Source organism: Solanum verrucosum, unplaced genomic scaffold, assembly GCF_900185275.1.
Source record: "Solanum verrucosum unplaced genomic scaffold, falcon-dt-bn FXZP01000079.1, whole genome shotgun sequence".
Classification (NCBI taxonomy): Eukaryota; Viridiplantae; Streptophyta; class Magnoliopsida; order Solanales; family Solanaceae; genus Solanum; species Solanum verrucosum.
In genome coordinates, this window is record NW_026020368.1 from 4738728 (window position 1) to 4750989 (window position 12262).

A 12262-nucleotide genomic window follows, 5' to 3' on the forward strand; every position below is an offset into this window, starting at 1 on the left:
AATTATTTATTTTCTTTAAACTCAAAATCTTAATACTAAACAATATTGAATGAGACACCATATGTAAGAAAAAGGAGTGGCGGGAAATTAACATTCAAACGTTATTAGGTATTATAATATTGAACTTGTTTAGCGTTAATTGCTGAAGTTTTTAGCCAAAATTGTCCTTTATTTATAGAAAGTAGGTCAATTTTGGTCTTGTAAATATGACCTTGAGCATTTGTAGTCCGTTAACTTTACTAAAGGAAAGCACATTTGATCCAACTAACATATGAACTTAAAAACATGACAAAATGATCGACTTTTCAACCGATAGAAAAATTCAGTATTGTTCGGATTGAATTTCAGAGATCTCGCTCATTGTCAAAGCGCATTTTGCAAAGTGTTTTCCCGCCCGGCCGTGTTACCTAAGATAAAGTCAATTGGAAACCAAGAGTCCAAAATTCCATTTGGTGAGGCTTTCAACTCCATTTATTTGCCTTCAACAGAAATATTGACATGTCTGTTAGCCATGTATTGTAGCTGCAAAATCTGATTAGGCCATAACCTTGTGGCTTTGGCATTAACCCTTGAGGATAAATTTGTTGCTGACACTATATATACAGCATTCCTTGTTCACAACATTTCTAGGGGTTTAACAGTTTCGACACAACCAAACGAATAGTCAGGGCAGGGGGAAGAGCAAGGGTTAGCACAACGCGAAGTTTGGCATTACATGTTGTATATCCTTTTCTACAAGACAGTACGTTGGCCAGAGTCCAAATAACTTTCTTCTCAAAGGAAAAGAACATAATAGTAAACCAAAGAAGCACAACAGGAAGGGGGAAAGGATGAAAATCACACATAGACTAACAGGAGTAATGATAGCGCTTATTCACTACAAAAACAACCGCATAACACAGAAGAGTGAACTTCGAATGAGTTCCATCAGAAAATATAGTCCGGCATCACAAGGGTAAATCTTGACACCACAGCTTCGAACGGACTACCTTTTGGATCTGTTAATCTGCGGAAAAAGGGAACATGCAGTAATGTTCTAAGTATCCAGACAAGAAAAAAGTAACCCCAACTCTTTCAAATACGTAAACTGCTCTACATACAAAAAGAAAAAAGCCATCACAAAGTAACAACCGATTAAATTTTGTAAAGAGAACCATAAAGTGATAACAAACACAAAAATCCTCTGGACCAATGATACAGCATTGGAGGTTTCAGATTCTCACTGCAGAAAGGATTTCCTACAATTTTAAGGTTACTATAGTCCAGCTTCAATAAAGTGCAATACTATCACATTGTGAAAGCTTTCGTAAAACATGTTAGGCTCTGAAATATCAAGTTTTTCTCCAAACTTAGTTTGTGAGAGCAAATGAATCCTTTACTGAAATGGAAATTTCTTTATTAATCAACAGAAATTTGAACCAGATCTCAATTTGTGCATGTCATCCTTGATTAGGGACCATGCTAATCATTTATCGAAGAGGAAAATCTTATTATCAAACAACCATTCTTAAAATATAATAGAGGCAGAAAGAGAAGTATGCAGCAGGCAGACCACGACGGATGAGGCTTAACATCAATCAGCCTAATACAAGAATTCTGCAAGAAGCATTAGAATGAAAAGCAGATCCTAATTTCCTAGTTCAAATCTGAGTATTGCCTTCAATCAAATGAAAAAACACATGGCCAAATTTACTTATTTTCTTCTGTTATAAAATATAACAATTGGATGACTGTATCAATATGGTCCGTTCTGCTCGAACACACCAAACCAACTTTGCCCTACAACTTAAAAGCCTAGAAAATGCTCACCTGATTATTCAGGTCAAATCATGTCACTCCAAGGACACATACTTGAAGTTGCTATTCGACTAGATCACTGCTGCCTTCCTTTGAAAAGGTGGGTGGTGGGGATTCAAGAAATGTCTTCTATGAAGCTAAAAGTCCCAGTAAGAGTGCATAACCATTGTATCATTTCAGGATCAAAATAAGAATCTGTCGGATTAGGATCTACAGGTTGGCCATGTAAAAAGGGTATACACATGAAAGTGCAATTACCATCCATACTAGGGTGTATGTGAAGGTGTAATGACTCATTAACAAGGGAACAACCGATAGAATGTCATTTTGATGGTGTAACAATTGCAGTAATGTGACATACCTTCCAGGTACGAAAGTAAAAGATCCTTCAATCGAGCCTGGTGAATGTGGTTGTGATGAGCAACTCTCATAGACATATTCTTCCTCCCCTGGTCGTAGCAGTGGATACTGCAAGTATCATCAGAAGCGCAAAAAAATAGATAATCTCCAGTACAAACGGCGGCTGAGCCAATTTGTACAATAATGCACATTATAATAGAAAATTAAGGCACCAGCTCCCATAGGCCATAGTTAAACTATCGCTGGGAAAAAAGAAGCAGCACATCAAGCTTTGGATATTGGTCAAAAGAGGTCATTGGTGCAGCTAAAGGAGCACTATAATGAGAGTGGTAAATGAGCACAAGGGAATCTGCTTGTTCTTTCGTTTCTTTGACAATAAACAAACATGTTTCCCTGACATCTACTCTTCTTTCTTTTTTTTGTGAAATCAAGTATCATTTCATTCTTTGATGAAGGAAATCAAATAGTCATTTCATTAACATCACGCCAATATGGGGTCAAAAACTATCTACAACAGAAGAGGTTTCCCACCCTCAACATTGTGCTCTTTTTTTCTGTTGTGTTCTGATTTCATCTCAATTCTCAAAATACTATACTGATAAAGTGTTGAAATTATTCAGGTCAACAGAATACAGAGAAGAATCACATAATCGTCATAGAAAAAGAAAAACCAATAACCCTTCAATCATCCCCCACCATTTTCCACCCCTGGCTACTGGGGAAGGAAAAGAGCCTGGAGCTGTTCATCAAGGGAGGAGTTCATTGATATTAAAGTTGAGTTAATTTATTCGGCAGAAGTTTGACATAGAACTTTGAGGACTTTGACATGCTGTCAAGAAAGAGATCCACCAGAACTTCAGATTTTGGGCCATAAAAGTAAATATTTGACAGCTAGCTTAAAATGCTTTTCCCTCTCTCTCTCTCTGTATCAAAGCAATATCTAGTTTCCATATTTCTTTAAGTTTAACACAACTGAACTGATTTATTAGATCAATGTAAAGATACTTCCCAACTGACTTGAGCACATCCATTTTCGTCATGAACTGAAAAGACCACATAAATTTCAGCCTCAACTAGAGAAGTATCATTTGCTATGACGTTCCAGGCATTAAAAAAAATACATTTTTCCCTAGTAGCTTCCTTTCTTATCTAAAAGAAAACCAAAGAAACTTATTGAACAAATAAAACCTATTTATCAGTCTTATCATAACTATATTATCTGTAATTCCATAAACCCCGGTTATGAAAGCCTGAACTCCTACACTTCATGAGAGCTGGTATGTCTCTTTTAGGGATGTCTTTTTTTTTTTTTGATGAAGATGTCTCTTTTAGGGCTGTTTTTCCATCATTTCTACAGCTTCTGTAGTTTGACAGCAGAAGAGCAAAGAGGCTAATTCATAACCATCCTTCCCCAAAATAAAGATAGCTATATAACTAGGTTATTACAGAAATATTATTTGAATGAGTCCTTTATGTAATCTGATCAACAAGAATATCATCTCGTCTATTATTTCTTTCCAGCAAGTTTTGTTTTCCATTTCAGAAAAAAAGCAAATCATTATTATTTCTTTAGCTTGAGCGAAAAACAAAATAGAAGATCCCAAGTGGCAGTAGATTCTTTGTTGTCTTTGGAAAAGAAAAAACAATATACTGGCATTTCACATGAGAGAGGTGCCCACTAAGAACTTGCTAACAAGCTTTTTTTGAAACTATTTAACGAAGAACTTGCTAACAAGCTAACAGTTGAAAGAAACATGATCAAAAGCAGAAGCTCAACGTTTTAATTAATAAGGGTGGTTTCCTCATCAAAAAACTTAACAAAAATGATACCTTTCCTATCACCGCTTCTCCATTTACATCATCTACAATATTATCATTGCAGCGGATGATCCAATGTCTACGATATAGTTGGCAGGAATTGAAGGTCATCCCATTCATTATGCATCCTTCAGGTGAAAGAGACATGCGGATAGAATAAGCAAAAAAAAACTTCTCATAATCATCTTGAATGGTACTGAGCTCTGGGACAAACACAGAAGAAGCGCGGACCTGACATGATTTAACTATCAGTCTAGTCTACAGAATGGAATTAAAACCAGAAACAACTGACAAGAACAATGTTCATTTTATTTGCTCCGTGGTATCAGAACAATTACCTTTACACCATTTGTAACAGCAAGAGAACAAAGTGGAGGTACTTCTGGAAAAAGACTGATACTTCTCACTTTTCCTTCTTTACGGACTTTGATCACTCCATGTTGCAAGCGACGGACATGTTCCTCTAGCCACAACAGCATGGCATCTTGGGGTTGAGTTCCTTTTACATTATGCACTGAACTTATCAAGGCACTCGGTACACAAGGAATCATTTCTCCGTCAGTTGTGAGATTCCTTGTACCAACATTAAGTTGACCAGTGGAACAGTTCAGAAAGAAAACCTTTTCATTGTAACCACAAGAAGCCGCTACAACAACATACTTAGATCGATTGCCGAGTCCGATATGTCTGATAGTTTCTTTAGTTTCTATTATCATTTGATGTAAAGGCAACAAAGATACATTCACCAGATGGTCATAAAAGGAGTAACCTCCCATGAGACCTAATAAATTCCCAGGCACGCTCCCACTGGACTCCTCACTTGATAGTTCTTGACCATCATAAAACCGGTAGAGAACCCTAGTAGGTAGAGGCAGTTTTACTTTCAAACTCTTCTCCAACTCCAGTATTTCTTCCTCAGATGCACCTTTACGCAATGTAGACAAGACTTCAGGGAAATTTATGGCTAGCCACTCTTTTAGCCTGTCCCAACATCTTTTAACGCGAGTAACCAAGGGCCATGGGTACCGATTGAAATCCTCCCGCCATGTTTGATAAGATGCCTAAGTAAACAACATAAACATGCCAAGATGTCAGAAAGTGTTTCAGGAATGCACACTAATGGTGCATATTCACATGATCATTGCATATATAATGACTTACTTTTCTTATTTGTTTCTTCTTTTTTATTTTGGGTTTGTTTGTTAATAAAAGCTACTCTAGTACAAGCATATTTTTAGCTCAAGAATGCTACAATCACTTGCAATTCTTTACACCCTGCATATACAACTCTATCACCATCTGATGAGTCAAACAGTTTATAAATTATCACATTTTCCCAAATTTCCTTTATATTTCTAGTTCTAAAAAAGAACCCAAGGGTTGAGCGTCATGAGGTCTGGTCAATGAAGTGGGTTGAGCGTCATGAGGTCTTAGTTCAAATCCTAACACAGACAAAACACTAGGTGATTTCTTCTATCTCTTCTAGCCTTGGTGAAGAGAGTTAGCTGGCAGTACCTGTTGGTAGTGGGAGGTGAAAGTGGTAGGTATCCTCTGTAATTAGTCGAGGCAAGCAAAATGGCCCAAACCAGGGGGCAGAGCCAGCCTAGGCCCAAGGGTCAGGGGTTCATCCGAACCCCCCTTTGGCGGAAAATCATATTATTTATAACTAAATTTTTTATTTTCTTTTTGTATATATAGTAGGTGTCTAAGCTTCTTCGGCTAGTTCGTATACTTACGCCTTCAGATTTTGCTCTGCCATGGGCAGAACACCACAGTTATAAAATAAAAAAAGTTCCTAATTTCAAATTCAAAGAAAGAAATTTAAGAAATGTCTACATTCCCATTCCAAAAATCACATTTTTCGACCCTCATTCTTTTTAGGACGAAAAAAGAGTACTTTCGACTAAAACCTCAGTTAAATGCATAAATTAAGCAGCTATCTATACCTTGAAAGACGGCAAGGGATTTCCAAGTGGGTCAATTGGAGAAGATAAGTCAAGATCATCAGCACAGAATTTGGACCATAGCAAATCATCAGAGCTCCAATTCCTAAACCTTTTGCTAACACAAGCTACAGATGCAGCATCTTGAGGCGTCAATTTCGATAAGATTATATGCATCGACAGCCCACCTAACCTTTCTAGATCCATCTTTTATCTTCCTCCGCCGTCTACGGCCGGCCGCCGGGGGTTACAGAAACGCCAAAGTGAGTGAAGATGAAAGAGAACAGATAAGCTGGTTTATTTAAGTAGAGTTTTTTTTTGGCCAAAGTCATATGTAGCCACTCAAAGTTGTCCTCATTATTCATTTAGACACCTCAACTACACCTAGTACCTATTGAACACCTCTACCACCCCAGATTTGAACCATCTAAGCATTTTTTTATCACTTTTCATAAACGGCCAAGGCGCGTGTATTTAAGCTCCCACGTGTATCCGACGTGTATAGAATAACCATTTAACAACTACCACGTGTATCCGACGTGTATTTGTAAATGTCTTAATTGGGGAAGATTCCTAAATCGTTAAAATTGACAGAACACTTCTCTCTCTCTCTCTTCGCGATTTTTTCCAAATTGAAGCTCTCCATCTTCGCGATTTCCTCCAGATTGAAGTTGGATTCGTCTTGTTCGTGTTACAATCTTGAAGATTTCCTTGTGTAAGTTAGGATTGTTAATGATTTTTACATGCTTTGTTAAATGAATTCCAAAAAGCTAGGGTTTTGTAAAAATATAGGGTTTGTGATTTTTGCGAATATTCTGTCCATTCTTTACTATTACCCAGAAAATATGCTTTAAAACTTTGTTTTTTAGTTGTTGTATGGGATATATGAGTATATTCCGTTATCTTAAGCTAGGGTTTGTTTGATATTTTGTAGGGCTAACAATTGACCATGGAGGAAAGCGTTATATTTACAAAGATTTACCACGGTGGAATCTTATCCGAGATATCTGTCCCTACTTATGTTGGAAACTGTGTGTCTGCACTCAGGTATATTATTAAGGACCACTTTTCCATTTTGGAACTACTGTATTATACTAAAGAATTAGGGTATGAAACTGTTGGAGGCTTTTATGTGAAGGATTTATTGAATAAAAAATGGGTCCTAATTACAACTGACCAACATCTCCTACACCTAATTAAAGACTTAAAACATGAGGACACTTTTGAAGTATTTGTCTGTCATGTATTAGATGAACCCTTACTTGACACTGAGGGACCTAGAGGCTATCTAACTAATGTTGGTGGTGAAGGTGTTGATGTTGACCTTGGTGAATGTGTTGATGTTGACCTTGGTGAAGAGGGTGAGGCTGTTAACTTAGGTGGAGAAGGTGAGGCTGTTGACCTAAGTGGAGAAGGTGAGGCTGTTGACCTTGGTGGTGAGGGTGTTGATGTTAACATTGGTGAAGAGGGTGTGGATGATAACCTAGGTAGAGATGGTGTGGATGATAACCTAGGTGGAGAAGGTGAATCTGATTTCTTGAGTAGTGATTCAGATCTAGATATACCTTCAGAAGATGGTTCAGATATTGATGAGGAGTTGAGAGCTTTTAGACAAGAAAGAAGAAACAAAAAACAGAGAAAAAAGGCTACTGAATTTGAAGAAATACCAGTTGGAGAGGCTGGTGGTATAGATAGAGGCTTTGAGGATATTGGAAAAAATAAAACTGACAAATATGCAGGAAAATTAGGTGGAGATGAGGATTAGATTGATAGCTCAGACTGTTGGAGTGATGATAGTGATGAACAACTAGATGTGGATGTTGTTAGGGGAGTAGATATACCTACTAGAAGGAGAAGCAAAAAAGTTAGGTATGATGAAGATTGTGAAGTTTCAATATTTGAGCTTGGAATGGTCTTTGAGGGTGCAAATCAGTTCAGGAAAGCAGTGGCAGATTATGCTGTAGAGTACAGGAGGCAGATAAAGTTAAGACCTAATGAAAAACATAGAGTGAGGGTGAAGTGCAAAAATGCTAACTGTAAGTGGTTGTTATATGCTTCCATTCACAGGGACTCAGGTGATTTCATTGTGAAGAACTATCATCCTGTTCATAAGTGTATTCCATTAAACAGGAACAAGTTATGTAATTCAAAGTTAATTGCTAGAAAGTTTAAGGACAGAATTGTATCTCAACCATACATAAGGATTTGGGAAATTCAAGATTTGGTTAGAAAGACATTGGGTCTTTATGTTGGTAAGACTCTTTGTTACAGGGCTAAACAGAGGATTATGAAGGAAAACATGGGTGATTGGAAAGTTGAATTTGCCAGATTGTGTGACTATGCAGATATGATCAAACAAACCAATCCTGGAAGCTCTTGTTGGGTAAAAATTGATAAGGAAACTGAACCAGGAAAGAACCTTTTTGTGTATTTTTATGTGTGCTTTCATGCATTTAAGCAAGGATGGTTGGAGGGGTGTAGGAATATAATTGGATTTGATGGTTGTTTTCTTAAGGGAGCTTGTAAATGTGAGCTATTAGTTGCTGTTGGAAAGAATGGGAACAATCAAATGTATCCCATTGCCTGGGCAGTTGTGGATACAGAAACAAAACATAGTTGGAGCTGGTTCATAAGGTATTTAATTGCTGATCTAAACTTGGGAACTGGTGAAGGTTTGACTGTAATGTCAGATATGCAAAAGGTATTGATTATACAATTTTTTATATTTTAGTTTTAATTTTATCTTTACTTCTTCAATTACTTATTTTGTACATATTTTTTGTTAGGGACTTATTCCTGTCTTGTCAGAGTTGTTACCAAATGCTGAGAAAAGGATGTGTGCTAGACATATATGGAGTAACTGGCATGTGAACTGGAAAGGAGAAGAAAGAAGGAAACAGTTTTGGAGATGCTCAAAGGCCTCCTTTGAAGTCAAGTTTGGAGAAGAAGTTCATGCAATGTCCAAGCTAGGTAAGAAGGAAATAACAGAGGACTTGCTACATTATGATCCCAGAAATTGGTCTAGGGCCTTTTTCCAAACTCACTCCAAGTGTGATGTTGTAGAAAATAACATGTGTGAGACTTTCAATTCTTGGATCTTAGCTGCTAGACATAAATCAATTATTACCATGTTAGAGGATATTAGGCATAAAATGATGAACAGACATATAGACATGATCAAATTTGCTGAAACATGGATATCAGACATTGCACCTATGGCAAGGGCAATACTAGAAAGAAACAAGGAGTATTCAAATAATTGTAATGTTCAATGGAATGGGTTGAATGGTTTTGAGATTAGTGAGGGGGAATATTCATTTGTTGTTGACTTGGAGAAGAAACATTGTGACTGTAGGTTGTGGATGTTGAGAGGTATTCCTTGCCCTCATGCTATTTGTGCTTATTATTACTTGAATCAAGATCCTGATCAACATGTAGAGCACTGGTATAAGAAGGAAACATTTCTCAAGGCTTACATCCATTTTATCCAACCTATTCCCAATATGAGGATGTGGCCTAAAACTACAAATCCATCAATAGAGCCTCCAAAACCAAGAAAAATGCCAGGCAGACCTGGCAAGAAGAGAAGAAAGAGTAAGGGTGAGCCAAAAAAATGGGGGAAACTTTCAAGAAAAGGAGTAAAGATGACATGTACCATATGCAAGAAAACTGGTCATAACAAAGCTGTGTGTGCAAGAGTAAGTAATACTTCATATTCACATTTGTAAATTGCTTAAAAGTTTATATATATTATAATCATATATTTTATTTTGTGGTGACATAGTATACGAGGGGGAGCACTTCTCAACCTACAAGTCAAGGAAATTCAAGCCAACAAAGTTATTCTCAAACAGGAGTAAGATTTGATTTACATATTCATTTGCGTTAATTTTCATTGTCTAAGTTATTCATATCTCCTTATTTTTGTTCAATAGGTTAGAACACAATCAAGTCAACAAAGTTTTGTTTGTGCTGATACCACTGCTGTGCCAAGAACTACTCAAACAACAGTAAGATTAGATTTAATAATTCATTTACATTTTCTGATTGATCTACAAGTTATTCATATATCCTTATTTATGCTATATAGTCTACAATGGGAGGTCCATCGCATTCTACTTTCAGAACCACATATGCAACTACACAATCAAGTCAACCAAGTTCTATTTATGCTGACACAGAATCTGTGCCAAGACGTCCTCAAAATAGGGTTCAAGTTGGGACTGGAAGAGGATTGGGAAGAAAAAAAGCTAATGTAAGAGGGACCCCAATTGTTACTGAAAGTGATAGTTCTTCTAGTCAATTGCCACCTTTATCAGGTCACAAAAGACCGTACAATTCTGCCTCATTTGCTGCTGCTACTGGAGGTAACAGAAGGCCTGCAACTGGTTTTGGTGTTTACTCTAATCCTACAACTGGAGCCCAAGTATTTAATGTATGTTTACTCTGTTTTGGTGTATATTCTGATAGCTATATTATGATCTTACCTTATCTTACACTTTCTTTCTTATATTACAGCCTGGTACATCAAGTGAGAAGATTCTACATGGGCCAACAAAATTGAAGAGTGCTTCACCAACCAATATAGACATTGGCTTTAAACCTCGTGGCCTAAAATGGAAGGGAAAAGATGCAGTCAGCACCTCACAGTTGCAACAAATGAAAGCAAACAGGAAAAACTAAAAGTAGTTCATTTAGAAAGTTGTTATGATTTTGGCCCATGTTAAAAGGGTCTTCAACAAGCTACTCTTTAGTTTATTTTGAACACTCGTGTGATGTATTTTTGAACCATGCCTTTGTGTTAGCAAGACTATGTATTTTTGAACCATGCAAGACAATGGTTGTTTATTACCTCTCAATGCATTTGTGTTATGTATTTTTCAACCATGACTTTGTGTTATGTATTTTCCAGCCATGCATTTGTGTTATTAGCTCAGTTTTTGAACAACAATTACACAGGGCAAGTCGATCCCAGAACTAATTTCAGAACACAGGGCAAGTTAACAAACAGAGGCAAGTTATAGGCAAGTTATAAAACAGAGGCAAGTTATAAAGGAGAAACTGATCAATTCACACTAGAAGTTACAAAAGAGACACTGATCAATTCACATTCAAACTTCCAATTTGATATAAAATATGAACTTAACAGACCAATAAAGTACAACACTAATTACGTGAAATAGCATCCTAACTACTGCAAAACTAAACAATTAAGTACTACAATTTTGAACTACACAATATTAAAGAACCATTTTATAGTTAGCAGACAAAGAAAAACAATCACAACTCGGTTAAATTTGACATTTTCCCAATCCCTTTGGAGTTTAACTTCCTTGAGCTTCTTGTTCAATACCATCATCTTCTCTTCATTTTCATTCAATTGAAATTTCAAAGAATCCCTTTCTTCTTCAAGCTCTTTCACTTTTCTCTTTAGTCGATCAATCGGATTATGACCATCTATGAATCTATTCATTAAGGATGATTCATCAACATTTTCAAGTGACGGATCAATCCATCTAAAATAGCCACATCCACCATTTTCCTACAAACCACATAATAGTAATAAATATACAAAAATGTTGATTTTTCAAATAATACAATAACAGTAGCCTTTGTTCAAATAACTACAAACCTTTGATGCTTTGCATCCAAAAAATCGACGACCTGGGTTCAATGGAGTCCTCGAAGTTTTCAGTCGACAATAATAACCACACTTACATACATCGACTTCCTCGATATTCACTGAACTTTGTGACATTTGATAAAACACAACTGATTTAGAAGAGAGAAATGTTGGATATTTAGAGGAAGAAGAGAGAATTGGGGATTAGGGTTCTAAAATGTATTTGGGGGAAGAAGAAGATTTTAACGTTGGATGTCTTAAATGCAGGGTAAAAAATGGGAGAAAAAACAATTCACGCGCCTGATTTGCGTGAATCACAAACGATTTGCCATGTAGGCAAAAAATGCTTAGATGGTTCAAATCTGGGGTGGTAGAGGTGTTCAATAGGTACTAGGTGTAGTTGAGGTGTCTAAATGAATAATGAGGACAACTTTGAGTGGCTACAGATGACTTTGGCCTTTTTTTTTTTTGTCATATGCTCTATGTATATATTTGTTAGGTTACAAACCCAAATGTGACAATAATCATTTTCAGTATTTTCTTTTACAAAAAAGGGTAAAAATAATCCGTCTGATTTTGGGTATAAGAAAATAAAATTTTGAATTTTTTTTGTAAAATTAATTTTGTGATCTCAAATATAATATGTGTAAAATTAAAATTAAAATTAAAAATAAGACAAATAAATTAAAACAAAAAAAGTGGGTTAAAATATAACTTAATT

At 36.3% G+C, this 12262-nt stretch overlaps 2 protein-coding genes across 2 annotated transcripts; one reads left to right on the forward strand and one right to left on the reverse strand.

Moving 5' to 3' along the window:
* Window positions 1-688: 688 nt before the first annotated feature.
* Window positions 689-6238, reverse strand: LOC125838179 (F-box protein SKIP16). The gene is made up of 5 exons (XM_049517253.1): window positions 5922-6238; window positions 4314-5036; window positions 3988-4206; window positions 2159-2265; window positions 689-1006 (listed from the first exon to the last, which is right to left on the reverse strand). Exons 1-5 carry the CDS (start codon window positions 6123-6125, stop codon window positions 928-930), a joined length of 1332 nt encoding a protein of 443 aa, XP_049373210.1. The 5' UTR covers window positions 6126-6238; the 3' UTR covers window positions 689-927.
* A 1589-nt stretch (window positions 6239-7827) lies between these two features.
* On the forward strand, window positions 7828-9646 carry LOC125838028 (uncharacterized). Its single transcript, XM_049517080.1, has 2 exons — window positions 7828-8619; window positions 8705-9646. The coding sequence occupies exons 1-2, from the start codon at window positions 7828-7830 to the stop codon at window positions 9644-9646; spliced, it is 1734 nt and encodes a 577-aa protein (XP_049373037.1).
* Window positions 9647-12262: the final 2616 nt, after the last annotated feature.